Source organism: Manis pentadactyla, chromosome 15, assembly GCF_030020395.1.
Source record: "Manis pentadactyla isolate mManPen7 chromosome 15, mManPen7.hap1, whole genome shotgun sequence".
Taxonomy (NCBI): Eukaryota; Metazoa; Chordata; class Mammalia; order Pholidota; family Manidae; genus Manis; species Manis pentadactyla.
In genome coordinates, this window is record NC_080033.1 from 4,433,744 (window position 1) to 4,451,042 (window position 17,299).

Sequence of the window (17,299 nt, forward strand, 5' to 3'; positions counted from 1 at the left end):
CTAACCACACCTGAAGGTGCATTTCTATAAAGTCACATTTTTGCTTCAACTATTTTGAGTTGTGCATCTATTGATTGTAACAGACAGAGTTCTGCCTAATCCCCTTGAAAAGGGCTTTCTGAGTCCCTGGGGAAGAAGGATCACACAACTATGGGGCCTGGGGTCAGAGAGGGGGTGTATCCAGGCAGCTGTACAATGGTTTCAATGGTAGAGATGTTGAGTTAACAGAGAGTAAGGCTGACCCCATTGGTCCTTTCACAAGGGGGCTTTGGGGGTAGATAAGTGAGCATTCTTGTGGCTGACACATTCCATCAACCAGGCCACCTTCAAACTCCTCCTTCAGAAGGAATCCTGTGACTTCCTTCTTTAGTCCCTCTGGTCTCCCCACTCAGGGGGCTCCTCACCTCTGACCAAGACAGTCAGCTCTGCCTGGCCAGTCCCTAGGGCGATGAAAGTCGTGTTGATGGCCTCATCCACGGTATGAATCAGGAACAGGGTGCCCTGGGCCACAGCGGAGGGTGGCAGGGGACTCATGGACCTGGGACAGACAGACGGGTGAGGGAGTGGCCTCTGCCAAAGGCCTACTTCTGGGCCTCTGTGGCCGCTTTCTCACTGGGCTCCCTGCTTGCACCCCCACCCCACCCCACTGAGCAGCCCCAGCAGTCTTGTCAGAACTAAGTCACTCCCATCCCTCCTCTGCTCAGAGCCCTCTGGTGGCTCCTGTCTCATCCAGAGTAAATCCAAAGTCCTCACACAGCCTCAGGCCCATGTGAGCTGGACCCTGATGCCACTGACCACGCTATCGGCTCTTCTCCCCTTTGCCCTCACTTCTGTGCCCATGTAGCCTCCTTGTGGCTCCTCAAACACTCCAGTTATGCTCCCACCTCAGGGTCTTTGCATATGCTGTTCCCTCTGCCTGGAATGCCCTTCCCCCAGGTACCTGCACAAACTCTCCTTCACCTTCCTCAGGCCTCTGCTCAGATGTCACCTTAGCGACCTCTCCCTTAGCCACCCTGTTTCCACTGCAATGACCCCCTCCCATCTCCCTCCCTTGCTTTATCTTTTCCATGGCATTTCTTACCATGTGACACACTATGTACTTTACAACATGATCTTATTTATTGTTTGTTTCCTCCACTAGCATGGAAGCTTTTTGAGGGGTGGGAATCTTTTTACCAATTTTATTCACCAAGGTATGTTGGTCAATAGCATCTGGTACACAGTAAGCAGTCAAGAAACATTGGTTTACCGGACAGAGGAGGTGGAGGCATGTTTTGGGCATTCTGCAGAGCTGGGATAGAAACCCAGCCATGTGGCTTGCGAGCCTGTATTGAGGCTCTTTGCAGCAGGACAGAAAAGATGCCACCCATCAACACCAGTCAAAAACCTCTGGCCCAACTGCCTTGACTGACAACTGAGACATGGCTGTTGTTAGCTACAGGGGTGGATAGTCGAGGGCGGCCACTGCCGTGGCATTCGCATGGTAGAAAACGGGAAGTGACCTCTGTATCCCATGTTCGGGATTGGTGAGGTGACTGAGGGCGTGAACACCTGGGGGGATCCCAGCGGCACGGGATGTGGGAACATTGAAATGCATGAAAGATGAGCCTGTTCGCTGGGCGGGAGAGGGGGCAGATGAACAGAAAAGCAATCACAGTAAAATGTTCTCGGGGGGCCCTCGCACTGAGTTTCCGGGTGTTCACTGGAAAATCCTTGCAACTTTTCTGTCTACTTGAAAATTTTCCTGATACAAGATTGGGGGAAATGAGGATGTGGATCTCTGGGTTTTGACATGGAAAGGTGTTCATGAGATACAGGAAAAATTTCCAAATTGTACATACAGTACAGTTTTTGGTTAGAAGCAGAGAGAAGGAAGGATATATAACAAAAGGTAACAGTGGCTATTTCTGGAGGTGGTCGGGGACACTCCACTGTAGGTGTATTTTCTTCTTCTTGCTCAGAGCTGTATTATCTAAAGTTTGTACTATGGTCCTAAGTTATTTTTGGAATAAGAACAAAAGCCCAATAAAAATTATATTAAAAAATTGACAAGGTTACCTTTTCTTTTCCCCATTCAACCCCGGCCTCAGTATGAATCTGAGGAAATCTTGTGACTGCTCTGTGTCTCAGCCTCCTCACCTCGAGAACGGGGACAGGACCCGCAGACGTCACAGTTCAGGCCGGCCTCCCTACGACCAAGGTACCAGTGGTCATTGTAGCCAGAGATGGAAACCTCAGGGGGTTCTGGGGGAAACAGACATGTAGGCTCAGAGGGGCTTAAAGATATGTGGGATTCATGTCACAACAGGACAAGACTTCAGCAGGTTTCAGGAACAGCCGAAGATGAGGAGCCTGGGGCACTGGATTCCCTCAGAGAATGGAAGCCTGGGAGTCCTTGGCAGGGTGGGAAGTAGTGGGATGCAGACAAGGCCTCTCAGGACCTGCCTCTCTACTTGTTTTCCTGGGTAGCCAGGTCCTGGTGCGCCTTGGATGTCTTGTGAGAAAAGATGTCTTGGACACTCATAACACACAGGAGCATATACAAGGCTCTGACAAGTCCTGCAGGGAAGCATTCCGGATCACCCCACTTCAGCTGCTGCTTATCTATCTCAGATGTGATCAACAAGAAGACTTTTCCAAGTCCCCAGGCCCAGTGAGACAGAGTGTTTTTCTGTGTGTGTGGTGGTGCCAGTGTAGATCCCCTCCTCCCTCAAGTCCTGTAACAATACTGAGGGGGTCCAGGGTGAACAGTGCCTGAGGGAATCAGTGTAGCAACTGCCTGGGAGGGAATATTCAATATAGACAATAATGGGAGGACACAGCCCCTCGACAAGCCAGTGTAGACAGTCTTGCGTTAGAAGGGAACATAGACTACACTGGGGGAAATGTAGGTAGTGCTGTGGGTCGGTGTGACAGAGTGCGTAGGAGGACCAGGGTAGAAAATGTCGAGATGATGGCCACAGGAGCCAGTCTAGGCAACACGGGAACAGCTGGCGGCCTAAATGACAATGTCTCCATGTAGACAAGGAGCCAGGATAGATGATGGTAAGGCAGTGTAGAAAATGGACAAGGGAGGTGGTGTAGACAGTGGGGGAAGCAGTGTTGCAATGTGGGCAAGGTCCATATAGATAGTTGCCTGGGGATGCAGGTGTAGGCAGAGTGTGTAGACTGCTCAAGGGAACCAGTGTAGACAGTGTGGAGTGTCAGTGTAGACAGTGGTCAGGGGAGCCGGGCCGGGTAGGCCGCCTGGGGAACAGTGTTCACTGAGGCCTTGGAAGACGGTAGAAGTAATGAAAGGCAGTGTTGTTTGAGGCCCGGGGAGCTGATTGGGACAGTGGCGGTGCGCAGGCAGGCTGGCAGTGCTTGTCCCCCTTGCTCACCCGTGGGCACACTCACAGGTCATGCTGAGAATCCAGGGCAGCGGGGCTGGGGCCTCCAAGCTCCCCTGGTCCGCCCTGCAGGTGGCGCTCTCACCGTCTGCCGGGCTTGGGGGAGTTAAGGTGAAGCGGCTGATAATGGCACACAAGCCAGGCAGGAGCCCCCGGCTCCTGGCTGTTGTTGGCCTTTCCACCCAGGTGGGAGGACCAGGGGATCTGGGCAGGCGGGCGCCCCCTGCTGGAGATGCAGCGGGCTCCAGGCACAGGCTCCAGGCGGAGCTGGCAAGAGGAGAAAAGGGGGCGGGTGACTTCTAGCCTGAAGTCATTCAACAAACATCTCAGTCGCAGAGGAGGGGGGCTAACTGAGGGTACAGGATGGCCAAGTTCAGATCCCAGACTTGTTCATGAGCAGTTGGATGGTCTTAAGCAAGTCCGTGCCTCAGTTTCCCTGTCTGTCAACTGGGGATAATGATGGGTCACAGGCAATGAGAATATGCAGGTAAAGCTCTTAACATGGTACTTGGCACAGAATAAGGGCTCACTGAGTAGTATTATTATTGGTAATTGAATACATTGCTTGATTCTGTGAGGGGCAAGGTTGGGGACCCAGCAGCGATGGAGCCAGCCCCAGCCCTGCCTTGGCAGTGAGGGCCCGGGGTGGGCAAGGCTGGGAGGGGGAACACAGAAGTGGTCTGAGTCGGGGGCTTGAGGGGATGGGGCGTTAGGGAGGACTTGGTGGCGGAGAGGAGGGCTGAGCGAAGCCCTGGAGGTTGAGAGGGGAAGTGACTGGCTCAAGGTTCACAGTTGTAAGCAGCGGAGCTGGGCTTTCACACAAGGTCTAAGTGCATTCCGACCATCTAATCATCATTCCAGTGATTCCCAAGCCTGGGCTTTACTCACTCCTTCCCCATCATTACCTGCGTTATTAGGTCCTGAAGATTTCTCCTGAGTATGACTCACTGGTTCTGTTTTACCCTCATCCTAAACTGCAAGACCAGAAGCCCCAGGTTTGCTGAAATGCCAAGAACTGCCTTTGGCCGGGTGCCCTCTGCCAGGCACTGTCCCAAGCACTTAACCTTTCAAGAGCCACTCATGAAAGGCCTGGGCCAGGTCCCGGAACATAAATGAAAACTAAATGTCAGCTCTTACTAATCCTTGTAGTGATCTCCGTTTCACAGATGGGGAAACTGAGGCACAGAGATTTCTTACTCAGTTTGCAAGAGGAGTAGCCTGTCATACTCTCCCTCATCCCACGATGTGCCCTGGGGCGTGTGGGCTCCCCGGGGAGGTGCTCCTCTCCTGGCACCAGGGCCCTGTCTTTCCAGTCTGTCTGCTTCAGCTCTCCTTCCTCACCGGGTTAACAACAAGTGACAGGGCTCAAGAGCTCATGGGGCCTCTTTTCTAAGCAGTGCACCTGAATAAACTCCAGGGACCCTTAGGACAAGTTTCTCAGGGCAGCACTATTGTCACCAACCCTATTACAGATCAGGAAAGGAGGATTCCCAATCCTGGTGTCCCTCCACCCCCACCCAAGTCCCACCCTCAGCCTCCAAGTTTTTACCTTACTCTGCAAGATCTCTCCTCAATGACCCCCCAACTTCCTCCCCTGCACCCCGCCCCTCCCAGTCACTGTCCTACCTCCTTCTTTTGTCCCCACAATCCCTTCTCTGGAGGGACTCTCACCGCCATCCCCGGCCCTCCCTACTCTGCTCCCCTCCCGCGCGCCGAGCACGCGGGGCCAGGTCCCGGCGCTCCTGCCGCCCTGCGCAATGTGGCAGACTGGCAGGTGTAGTTGGCCTGGTCCTCCCCGCGCCGCCTCCGCACGACCAGCCACGCGTCCAGCAGCTCCTGGCCAAGACTGGTGGCCGCGAACTCCAACCGGCCAGGCTCGGAGAAGCTGGCGCCCTGTGGGGGGTGGAAGATGGCCACGCTGCGGGGGTCTCCCGCCGGCTCAGCCCGCGTCCAGGTCCCCTGCGTCCCCTGCACGTTTTGCTCAGCGGCTGCGGTATGCACGGCAGCTTCACGGTGTCGCCCCGGAAGCCGCGCACCTGGGAGGGCGCCAGCACACCCACCATCCCGGTCCCTGCGGGGGGTGGGGGGCGGGTCAGACCCCCGGCGTCCCGGGTCTGTACGTGGAGGGAGCCAGGGAGGCGGCCCACCCAGGGCTGGGGCCCCTTGGGAGAGCGTGTGTGCGTGAACGAGCCTGGATGGGGCAGGGGCAGGGGCAGGGGCAGGGGCCGGGTGAGGGGGGCTGGCCTGAATCCGCAACCAGGCCGCGCCTGCTTCACTGGGCTATTACTGTTATGGATTTTTTCTCTCTTATAACGTATTTCCTGCATCTCAGCATCATCGATTTTTAAAATTGTAGTAAATACTGTGCTTAAGAAATTAAAATTTCTACTTAAACCATTTTAAATTGCACAATTCAGTGGCATTAAGTACATTTATACAACATTATGTAGCCATCACCAGAGACCTTTCTCATCACCCCAGCCTTGGGTGCTGATTATAAGATCCGCTGTGACACTCATTTACACACGACTTGCCCTTACAGCGTGGTTCAGAGGTGTGAAAATGGGAAGAAACTCTAGGCCTTAAAATCTATGAAAGATGCCATTGTTATTATTAATTACTCTGTGGACCTGTTTGGGACAATGTTTGTAGGGGATCCTGGCACAAGAAGGGTTTTGGATCCCTTCAGATCTGTGCTGTGAGGCTTCAGCCAGGTAACTTGGCCTTTCTGATTTTTTCCTAGTTTAAAAAGTGGGACTAATAACACATTGCTTATGTAGATCAGGGGCTGTTGTGAGTGCTCCACACATCTGTCAGCACTGAGCCTGGAAACAACTCCTTGAGGCAAGCACTGTTATCAGCCTCACTTTATAGATGGGGAAACTGAGGCACAGAGTCATTTGCTCCAGGACACATCAAGGGTAGGTGGCAGACGTGGGCTTTGAACCTGGGGAAAGGGGGTGTCTGCAGTCGAGAGTCCTGACCTCTAATCTACCAGGCTGCCTATGAAAATCTTGCAGCCTCAGGCCTCAGGACATAGTAGGTCCTCCAGATTTTAATATACACTGTGTTATACATTCTTATCAATAACAATAAAGGTAATGGAGAAGTGGGGAGGGAGTTAAGTTCTCTGAATCTTAGTCCTGCCACTCACTAATTGCGGGCCTTTGTGCTGGCAGTCTCATGCCTCTGAGCCTCAGTTTCCTTATCTGTATAGTGGGGGTGGCTATAACTTAACAGGGTCACTGGGGAGACTATATGATGAAATCCATGTAAAGGAATTAGCACATGCCAAGCACTCTATAAAAGTGAATGTTTAGTTATTGTTATTATAGAAAAGAGGAAGCCAGGACACAGTGGGAAGGGGTGTTTGGAGGGTGCTATTTGGAGGGAGGGCACATTTGGACACAAGGGACTTGTGGATTCCAGCCCTACCACTGACGTGCTGTGCATCTCCCAGGAAGTGAGTTTCCTATGCTGGTCCGCCCCCCCAGCCGGTAAGGTCTCCTCCCTGGCAAGGCGGCCCTGAGCACGAAATTGGGTAAACTGACCTTTCTGTCCACGTGTTTCCCGAGTAATAGCCACACTGGACTGCCTACTCTGCCGGGCAGGGAGCTGCTCCCTCATACGTGGCCTCCCCCAGTCCTCTCCCTGGTGTGGGGGCTGGGAGACGGTCCTGTGTGGTGAGCCCAGCGAGGTGAGGTGAGTCACTCTCTGCTGTGACTTTCCTGGAGAATGACTCGCACCTCAGAAATCTCCCTATCTGGCCGTGCAGAAGTCAGGCCGTTTTCCTGGAGGCTGAGAGAGGGACCTGCCCGCCCCCACCCCCAGATTTTCCACCCCGGGGGCGCAGGGGAGTTGGCGATGGGGGCAGCGCTCAGTTTTGGGCTCCTGCCTCCTGTGCTGCTGCCCAGGAATCTCGTGGGGACCGCGCGCTGCCGCTGGAGTCTCGGGGCGGGAAGGGAAACTCCACCTCGGTCCCCTGCAGACCGGGGGTGCGGGGTGGGGGGCACCTAGGAGCCCGCCCGGGCGGCACTCCCTCCGCGCCTGCGCTGACACTCGCCACTCCCTCCTCCCTCGCACGCGAGGGTCCGCGAGGTGGGCGCTGATACAGGGAAGGTCCGGATGCGAGGATCCGCATTTGACCGCAGGATCCGCATTTGACAGGCGGGGTTAGCAGAGCGGTTCCGCAGCTCTAAAGCTCGCGGCTGGTAAGCGACAGAGCTGAGATTACAACCTAGAATCGGGGCATATCCTGAGTTCTTAACCACGAGGCCCACCCCCACTGGACAAGGCCTGGGCTCACATTAGGCAAGTCGCTGCTCCTCAGTTTCCTTATCTGAAAGATGAACATGATAATGGTATTTACCTCCCAGGAGGCTTTGTAAGGTTTAAACAAGCAGCGGCTTAGCCCAACTCCTTGTATATAGTTTGTACTTACTAAAGAGTAGCTATAACAATAGCAAATACAGTTATCATCAAATAATAGTGCTGATGAGAATGATGATCCACTCATTTTCATTCAACATCTATTTATTGAACCAGGCAGTATCCCAGGCACAGGAGGTCTAGGAGAAAATAATACAGACGGAAACCCCGGCCTTCATGAAGGCCACCGTCTACTGGAGGGAACAGACCACTAACAGATTAATACAAAGAGCACCCCCATGTCTGGAGGTGGTCATGGTTATGGAGCAACATAGAGCAAGCAGAGAGAGGGATGTGAGAGGCAGAGACAGAGAGAGACAGAGACAGGTGACAAATATGGAGACTCATACTCAGAGATAGCAACTGGGAGATGGGGAGAAAAAGAGAAACAGACACAAACAGAGACAGAAGATGGGAGACAAGGAGAGACCAGAGAGTCAGAGACGCAGGGACAGAGCTGAGTATATCTATACTCAGATATAGAGCTTGGAGACGTCCTCATCTGCCACCGTGTCCATCCTGGCCGTGGTCCCCACCAGGCCCATCTGACCCTTGTTCCATGACACCCCAATACGTTTCCTGACAATTCCAGCTTTGGGCTTTGGCCAGTATTGGTGGGTTCTGCCCCCACTGCTCTCTCTGACTTGGATCCGATGCCCACTCACGGCACGCGGCTGTGGGTGGGTAGGTGACTCTGATGCTTGACGTCTCTCACCCTGGATGTGTGTAGGCTCATTTCTGAATGGAAGTGTGGAGGCTGGTCTCTGGGAAATCTCTGGATTTTCTGGCACACTTTTTCTGGACTGCCGACTTATCTCCAGATTGGGAACCTGCGGCTACTGCTGTGTTCCTCCTCTGGACTGTGCTGTCACCTGTAGGGTCCCCCCTTTTCCCAAGGGTCATTGGCTGCTGTGATTCCAGCAGCCTCCTCTCAGGGCTCTGGATGGTCAGAGGCTGCACCCCACCATGTTTGGGCTTCAGATTGAGGCTCACCTCACCCCAAGCTCTGCCTCTTCCCCTTGGGCATCCGAGGGGACCGGAGCAGGCCTCTGTCTGAAAACAAACCATTAGAGCCTTGGGCCTGAACAATTCCATACAGTGAGAATGATACAGGCTCTCAGGCACTGAAGTGCAAAGTGGGGGAAAGGCAGGGCCAAGGGTCAGAGATGGGTGAAGGTTAGGGAAGGGGTCAGAGAGGGGGGGTCAAGAAAAGGGAGGGCCTTAGGAGTGGGGCCAGGATGTGGGGGCGCATCAGTGGAAAGGAGAGGGCCTGCAGGGGGTGGTATTCCTGGGCCAAAAAAAGAGAAAAGTTGGGTCACTAAATACCTGGGAAGCCTGAAAGGTCCATGCAGTCAAAATTGCCGAGTTAAAGTGTCTTGTTGCAGGTGTGGGTGAGGCCGGGTGAGGATGAGGCGGAGGGAGACTGGTGCCAATTGGAATGGGTGGGTTGAGCCAGGGAGTCGTCTGGCTCCCCTGATGGTGCCTCCCAGGACCCCTGCCCACCTTTGAGCCCAGAGGGGTGGGTGGTCTGGGCCCCTCCTCGGTTCCCACAGCTCTCTGGGCTCCCCTACCACGCTCCTTGATCCTTGTATTCATTCAATCAATACATCTTTATTGAGCACCTACTGTGTGCTGGGCCCTGTGTGCTGAAGAGAGACAGCAGTGAGCAAGAGACAGAGCTCCTGCCCTCCTGGGAGTCCCAGGCTGGGTGGGAGTTGGGAAGAGAAAGATGACAAAAGGTAGACAGGTTCTGTCCCAGGGGAGGGTAAAAGCTATGAGGAAAAACAAGACGGCGGAAGGAGACGAGGAAGAGTTACTCAGAATCCCTCCTTGGTGGTGCCCAATTTTCAACTATACTCCTGCCAGCTTCCCTCACGTGTCTCTTCTTCCCAAGGCAGAAAGCAAAACCCTCACGGCCCCGGGGTTTCTTGCAGCAGGTGCCTGCCCATGAACAAGTTCTCACCGACTGACTTGCATTTGGAGCGGACAGTGGGTGTGAGGTTCTGAGCAGAGGTTTTAACACTGTGGCCCGGTTCGCCCACTGTCCTTTGGTCCACATGTTAGGCACGAAAACAGACATGAGAGGGGTGGAAAGGGAATAGGGCCAGAAAGCCCACTAGAAGGGACTCAAAGAGTTAACCAGTTAAAAATAGAAAGCTCAGAAGGCCAGGAGCAGCTTGGCCTGGAATGTTTGAATTCCAGGGAGCTGAATACTCCCCAGATAAAGAAAAGTATCTCAGCATAGCCTATGTTTTCATTGTGTCAATTAAGCATTCCATTTGTAAGACTTACTTTAGCTGCTCAAAGGCCCAGTTTATTCAGGACGAATTCTGTGTTAAAGCTAAGACTGTATTTTAATCAAACGGATGGTGGCTCAGCCCACTTGGAGGCAGGGCAGACAGTCTTGATGGATATGCTTCCAGAAAGAAACTGATATCCTGGAAAGGAACCAAAGCAGAAAATTTCTTGTGTTAAGTTAAAAGAAGAAACTTAATGTTGTATCAAAGGTGAACATTCTGGGACCATTTGGCAGGTCCACACCTGGCTCTTTGCACTTTCCTGAAACTCCTCAACTGCCTATAAAACCCCAGACCCTAAACCCTTAGGTGCACTCTCTCTGAGGTTGCCCGTAGTTTCTAAGTGTATAACTTTAATAAAACTTCCCCAATCTTTCAGCACCTCTTCTGTGAGGTAGGTCACACTCTCCTTTCTCCAAGTGTGCGCTTTCACTCTTTAAATAAAACTTAAACCTTTCAGGGCACCTCTTCTCCCTGAGGTCGCCCACACTTTCTCTCTTTAAGTAATTTTATTTTTTATTTTTTATTTTGTTTTAAGTAAGTAACTTCAAATAAAACTTTTGCTCTGCTTCTCTACTGTGTCTCTGCCCTTCAATTCTTTGTTGCGGCGGGGCAAGGACCGAGGGAGATGCCCTCCGCTTCCCTAACACCCGCAACAGATGGGGCTGCTCCTTCGGCTGTCAGTCCCTGGAAAAGAGGATGTGGGAAGACACCTGGCCCCAAGGTTCTGGCCCAAGGGGAAGGGGGTTACCTTGGGCTGGAGTAAGGACCACGGCAGGAGCAGCAGGTCTGGAAGGAAAAGCAAGCTTGGTTCTGGACAGAGCCACTTGCTTCTATGTGTCTCCCTGTCAAAACTCTACACTCCTCAAGGGTTGGGACCAGTTCTAGATGTTTTTCTTCACTCACATATCGAAATATCTATTGAAAGAGAAAAGAAGTGAATGGGTTGGGTATCTCTGTTGGCCCTGTTACAGCTCCTTGGAGTTCATCCCCATAATGCCATGGTTTTCCATCTTCTGGATCCAAAAGAATCACCTGGAAGCTTGTATAAAGAAGCGAATATGAATATATTTCCGTAGTCTTCCCTCTCACCTCGAAAAAATAAACAGTAGCATCATTCTGCCTCTTTCTGTGTTTTCTTAGCAACACATCTTGGTGGTCTTTCCATACAAGGACACAGCAAGGTGCTTCGTTCATTCATTCATTCATTCATTCATTCACAGCTGGGTAGCATTGCACTACATGAACACACCACAGATTCTGAGGCTGTCCCCAGAGGATGGGCCTTTTGGGGGCTTCCAACCCTTGGCACCTGCAGAATGTGCTGCGTCCATGTCATTTCCCACGGGCATGACAGTACCACACACACCTTTGTTCCTATAAGCTGATTTGCTGTGTCAAAGGCACGTCCACTGTGGGTCTGGAGGATGTTGCCAAATTGTCACCCAGCACTCTTGCCAGCCAGCCCAGTAGGAGCATGGCGGTGTTTCCTACCCAGGGGTGCTCATGGTAGTGAACTGAAGCTTTTAAAATTTCATACACGAAGCTTTGTCCCAAAGACTTTGATGTAGGGATCTGGAGGCTGGGGGTGGGGAGGGAAAGGTGTGGGAGGGAAAGGTGTGGGAGGGAGGGAGAAAGAGCAGAGGAAGAAGAGAAAAGGGGAGGAAAGGAGGAAAGGAGAGGAGGGGAGATGGGAGGGGAGGAGGGGGTAAGGGGGAGAAGGAGAGAGAAGAGGCTAGGAAGGGTGGGGCGGGGATTCTTGAGTTTGACTCTCTTGGTTCAGATTCCCGTTTCACCGACCTGTAGCTAGTGGCCCTGAACAACTGTGTCATTCTCTTGCTTCTTTTTCTCATCCATAAACTAGGGGGTCATGAAAACATGTGGTGCTAGTGAAATAAGTCATTTGAAAGTAAGTTACATGGTTAAAGAATTATTTAGTTAGCTGCCCACCAAATGGCAGCAGCTGTTCTGGGTGTCCTGGGGCTTGTGAGACCACCCTGTATTGCCTTCCAGGCACCCCTGATTAGGAACCGCTGCCATGGGCAGCGGGGAGCCATGGAGAGTTTTATGCTGGGTGAGGACCTCACTGCAGCCATAGCTCCTGTTCTTCTGGTGGAAAACAGCAGCGACACCCCGCTGCTGCCCCCTTTGTGGTGCTACTGTGGGGCTGGACAGAGGAGGGGTGGTGGTTAGCAGGGGCAGAGTTTTCGCCTGAGGCTAGGCAGGGAAAAGCTGGGAAAAAAACCGCCTGCGCTTCCCGGAGAGCAGGCTGGCTCTCTGCGCAGGCACTTCCTCTTTCTCATCTGCCACAGCCGCGGCCCCCAGCCGTGCGGGGGGGACTTGTGGGCCTCACGGTGGTTGTTCCCTCTTTGTCCCCGTCCACATCCCGCAATCCTCTCGCGGCCCAAGGGAGGAAATGAAAGCTGCCCTCCCCAGCCTGCTTCTGTCCACTGCCGGCTAATGGTAGACACGCCCTCCGTGCAACGTTGGCTTCTGCAGGACAAAGGCCAGACTCTAGACCCGGGCTGCTAGCTCCTGCGTGTCCTGGCCCCTGACAAGAGCTCTGACCTCAGACTGAAACCCTTGGGGTCCCTCTAAACAAACCACGTGTGCTTGTCTTCAGGCCAGAATGCTTTTCCTCTGTTCTTTACCTGGCTGATGGTTACTCACACTTCAGGTCCTGGCTGAACTGTCCCCTCCCCCAGGAAGCTTTCCCGGACCCCCAGGCTGGGTAATCCCTTCGCTGGTGTCCCAGAGATCCCTAGGTTCCCTGCCCCAGCCCTGCCCACTCTGAGTTGTCACTCTCTAGGGATGGATCTGTGTCACACACTGGGCTTTAAGCTCCACAGAGGCAGAGCCTGGGGCTGTAAAACTCACAGCCAGGTGATGATGATCCAGTTTCCTCATCTATAAAATGGAGCTAATAATAGCATTTACTTTTCCAGGGTTTAAAGAAATAAACAGAAACGACACATTAAAGCCCTTTAGCGCTATGTCTGGTAGATATCACCTCCCAGAGAAATGGCTGCTCTTGTTAATTATTTTAATGTGTTCTCTGGAACTGCTGACCCCTCCCCTAGGGAGCCCTCCTGGAACTCCTGGCTGGATCTACCCCTCTGGTTCCTACATCCGAGTCCTGACTACTCTGGGCTGTCACTATCTGGGGATGGTCTGTAAGCCCGGAAAAGGCAGGGCTGTGACTGTCATGGTCACCTCTGGGTCCCCAGGACTGCCTAGCACAGGGCTCTGTACAGACCAGGTGCCATGTTGAATGAATGAATGGTTTTAGTGATTATTTAATCTTTGATTGTCATATATCCCCTAATCCTCTTTCCCATGTTGGCATTTACAATTATATTTTCCATAAACACTGGAATTTAGAGAAAACTAACTCATGAAGCTGTGTGTGCATGAGAGAGAGCTTTTGAGAACTTGAGGAAGGGAGTTTGGGTGCGTTTGAAAGAAGAAAGAGATTGGGAAGGGGTGGGAAGGAGGAGGACTGAGAACTTGGGCAAAAATGGTTTGGATTTTGGAGATCAGCCTGTAAACTACGTGAGGGCAGAGACACGTCTGTCTTGCTCGTGGCTGTGTCTCCAGCATCTAGCACGGAGCCTGCCCCATGGAAGGTGCTCAGTGAACATCTGTTATGTGAATGAATGAACCAGATGTTGTTAAAGTAGCCTAGGAATCTCATGCCTCTGTAACAGTAAATCACAGCATACTTGGAAGTTGCATCCAGAGGTTATAACTAGAAATCCCTTATTCATCCGGTTTCTTGTATATTCATCTCCACCAAAACCCTTGGGGTCTTGGCTCACCCCATGAGGACAGAAAAGAGATAAGTTAGTGTTTTATTCTGTGCCCCGGAGCTTCCAAGGCTCCAAAAGTACTTTTCTTTCTTCCATTCATTTATTCATTCAACGCATACCGAGTGCCCTCCGTGGGCTGTCTCTGCTGTAGGCTCAGAGGATAAAGTCTTGAGCAAATGGAGGTACAGTTCCTGCCCTTTGGGTCTCAGAATTTATTGGGGAGACAGAGATTTTCAAAATATCAGCCAAACACTTATAAAATGGCAACTTTGGACAACTATTGTGAAGGAGGGATTTGTTGGTGGTGTTCAATTGCAGGGTGAAACCCAGGCAGGTGATGTGGAGTTGGGATTTTTAAATGAGTGGGAATTAACTGGGTGAAGAGAGGAAGAGTAAAGCGTTCCAGGCAGAGGGAACAGCATGTGCAAATGATCCACAGCAGGAGAGAATGGGGCAAGCACAAAAGAGTGAGGGAGGATGGCTAGCTGTTTACTAAACTCATTTCTTCTTGTTTCCTGGAACTCTGCTAGATTATGTCTCTCATAATACATGTGGTCATATGACCCAGAGGAGGGCAGAGATACAGGCTAAAAGGAGGATGGGTCCCTGAATGACTGCATGGAGCAGAATCCCCCAGTGACCTGCACTGGACTACAACATGAGCTATAACTTTTAATGGGGCCAGCCGCTGACATTTTAGAGATGTTTATTATAGCAGTTAGCCAATTCTGACTAAAGTTGCTATGGCTGGACAGCAGGAACATGAAGCAAGATGAGGCTGGAGATGCAAGCAGGTAGTAAACCATGAGGGCGTTGTCAAGTCACATGACCAAGTTCTGGTCAATGGGATGTGCATGGAAACTAAGTAACTTCTGGGTTGTTCCTTCAAATGAAGGCAATGGGCCTTTCTCCATCATCGCCACTTTCTTCAGGCTGAAACAGGACAAGTTGGTGCATCATCTGGATCATGTCATATCCTGAGGAAGGCAAGGCCACACGGTAAAAGAGCCTGGGTCCCCCAATGACCCCATCCAGCACAGCCTTCACATTTTTCCTGGACTATGTTCATTGGGATTGTTGCATGAGAGAGAAATCAACTTCTATCTTGGTTAAGCCTCTGTGATTTGGGGCCTCTACTAAACTAATAAGATGGGAGGATCATTGGGAGAGGACCAGGATGAGAGGAGGAGCTCGGGGCTTTGAACCAAATCTTGTAAATAATCTTGTCTTGTCAGCATCCCCTCCCCCTCCCCTGAGTCTCCCTTAACCTGAAGGCAGTGCAGTCATCCCTCTGTCCTCTCCCCCCACCGCCTCAGGCCAGTTTCCTTCTGCCTGTGGTCAGTGAGCACAGCATGGTAGACATGGCTGCCCCGGGGGGTGTAGAATGCCTGGATGGAGGAGGACCATTATGGTTTTTCTTTGTTTTTGTCTCCTGTCTGGATACAAAATGTGTGACATCTACCTACTCACAGAATACTCAGAACACAGCACAACAAAAATGAATAAAAGAGAAAAACAAAAAAATAAAAAAATAAAGAAAAACCCCAGAATAAGATTCCAATTTTCATATCTAATGTCTCTTTCATGTTTTTGGAAGTGGCCTTCCTCCCCTCCCAAGTTCCTAGGGGGGTGTTATTTTTCCTGCTCCTGCCTCACACTTTCACTGTGGCCCAAGTCATTCCTACCTAAATGCGGTCACAAGCTCCCTCCTCACCATTCAACCTTTGTTTTGCCAAGTGTCATTTAATCTTTGACTTTATGGCCTAAATCTTGGGGTTAGATATGCTCATTGGGAGTAGACTGGGCTGCAAGAGCAACAGAACTAGAAAAAATAGTGGCTTAGGTAAGATGGGAGGTTTGCTTTTCTTTTATGTAAAAGAAATCTTGAGGTATTTAAGACTGGGCCAGCTGGATGGCTTCACGGACTCCCCAGGCACCCATTTTCCAGTGATTGTTGGTAAATCGGCCCTGAAAAAAATAATGCCCAACTTGTAGTGTAAATACCACTACTGCAGTTGATTTCCAGCTACTAGTGGATGTGGACTTGGGAATAGATGTACAAGATGAGCTGACAGAAGCTTGGCACTCTGTCCTCCCCTACGTGAGGCCTTTACCTCATGACCCATTGTAGCTGCTTGGTTCCCGCTATCACATTTCCATCCCTGCCGGTAGGAAAGGGTGCTCCTTTCTTTTGAGGCCATGTTCCTTCAGTCACACATAACACTTCTTATGTGTTATAAACAAAACAGTTTTTTCTCCTTTTGGATATTATGTGCCCAACTAAAAACTGAGGATTCTGTTACTGCAGCGGTAGGAAAGAATGTATTCTGGGGCCCTGAAGGCAATCTCTACCACAGCTCCTGGCCCGATTGGCTATTTTGCTGTGGTGAGATGATTGTTTATTCTCCACCTGGCGCTCAGGCAGGGGCCTCAGGGTGCCAACTCTGTTTTGATAGAGAGTGAGGAGTTTGGGTCAAATTATTTCAGTTAAACTCCAAGCTAAGCTTGAGAAAGGCTTGTGACTCAGTCAATGCTTCCACTTCTGAGCCTTTGAGTTTCCCTAGTGGTGAGGCTTTAGTCTCTCATTCATTCATTCATTCATTTGACATTTATTGAGCATCTACTGTGCAATGATATAGGTCTTGCTGTCATTGAGCTGACAGTCTAGTGGATGAGATAAATGTTAAATAAACACACCGATAAATATTTAATGACACAATGTTTTAAGTGTGATAAAGCAGGACAATGCTTTGAGAGAGTTCAACCTGGGGACTGAGGTCATAATAGGGGTGATCAGGAGGTCTCTTTGAGGATATTTCCAGTTTGTTTTTAGGAAATGAGGAACACCACGATGATTCTAAGCTGTTCCAAAGGGCAGGCGGTGGTGCTGTAGCCCTGGCCAGAGGATAGCTGGATGCTGGCTGGCAGCCAAGGTAGTGAATGCTGTGCCACCTCTCAGACCCAGCCAGGCCTGGCTGCAGGGACCTGCCACCTCTCTGTTACCACCCAAATGGGAAATGACCAACTTCTTGAGAGTGGAGGGAACTGGGGGAGGGAAGGGGTACAGCAGGACGTCTCAGGTGGGAAAGGAGCTGGTTAGATCTTAGTGGCTTCTGAGCAAATCTAGACCCTTGGACAGACCAGGGCCAGGACCCCATAGAGCCTGTGATCTACGCATATGTTTGCTGGAGGCTTCATTCATTGTTACCAATTAGGCGTCTGAGTGACCCTGGTAAAATAGCCACCAGCCACAGGTGGCACTGTAAATTAAAATTTAAATGAATTAAAATGAGATGAAATGAAACATTCATTTCCTCAGGTACTATCCACATTTCAAGGGATCAGTAGTCACATGTATTGCAGACATAGAACATTT

At 51.3% G+C, this 17,299-nt stretch overlaps 1 protein-coding gene across 1 annotated transcript; it reads right to left on the reverse strand.

The window, feature by feature from the left end:
• Positions 1-366: 366 nt before the first annotated feature.
• On the reverse strand, positions 367-7,549 carry LOC118912600 (poliovirus receptor-like). The gene is given in 7 exon segments (XM_057493302.1): positions 367-538; positions 1,440-1,551; positions 2,140-2,276; positions 3,475-3,774; positions 5,083-5,372; positions 5,375-5,580; positions 7,447-7,549. Coding segments are annotated over 7 exon segments (1,320 nt in total).
• Between the last annotated feature and the right edge of the window lie 9,750 nt (positions 7,550-17,299).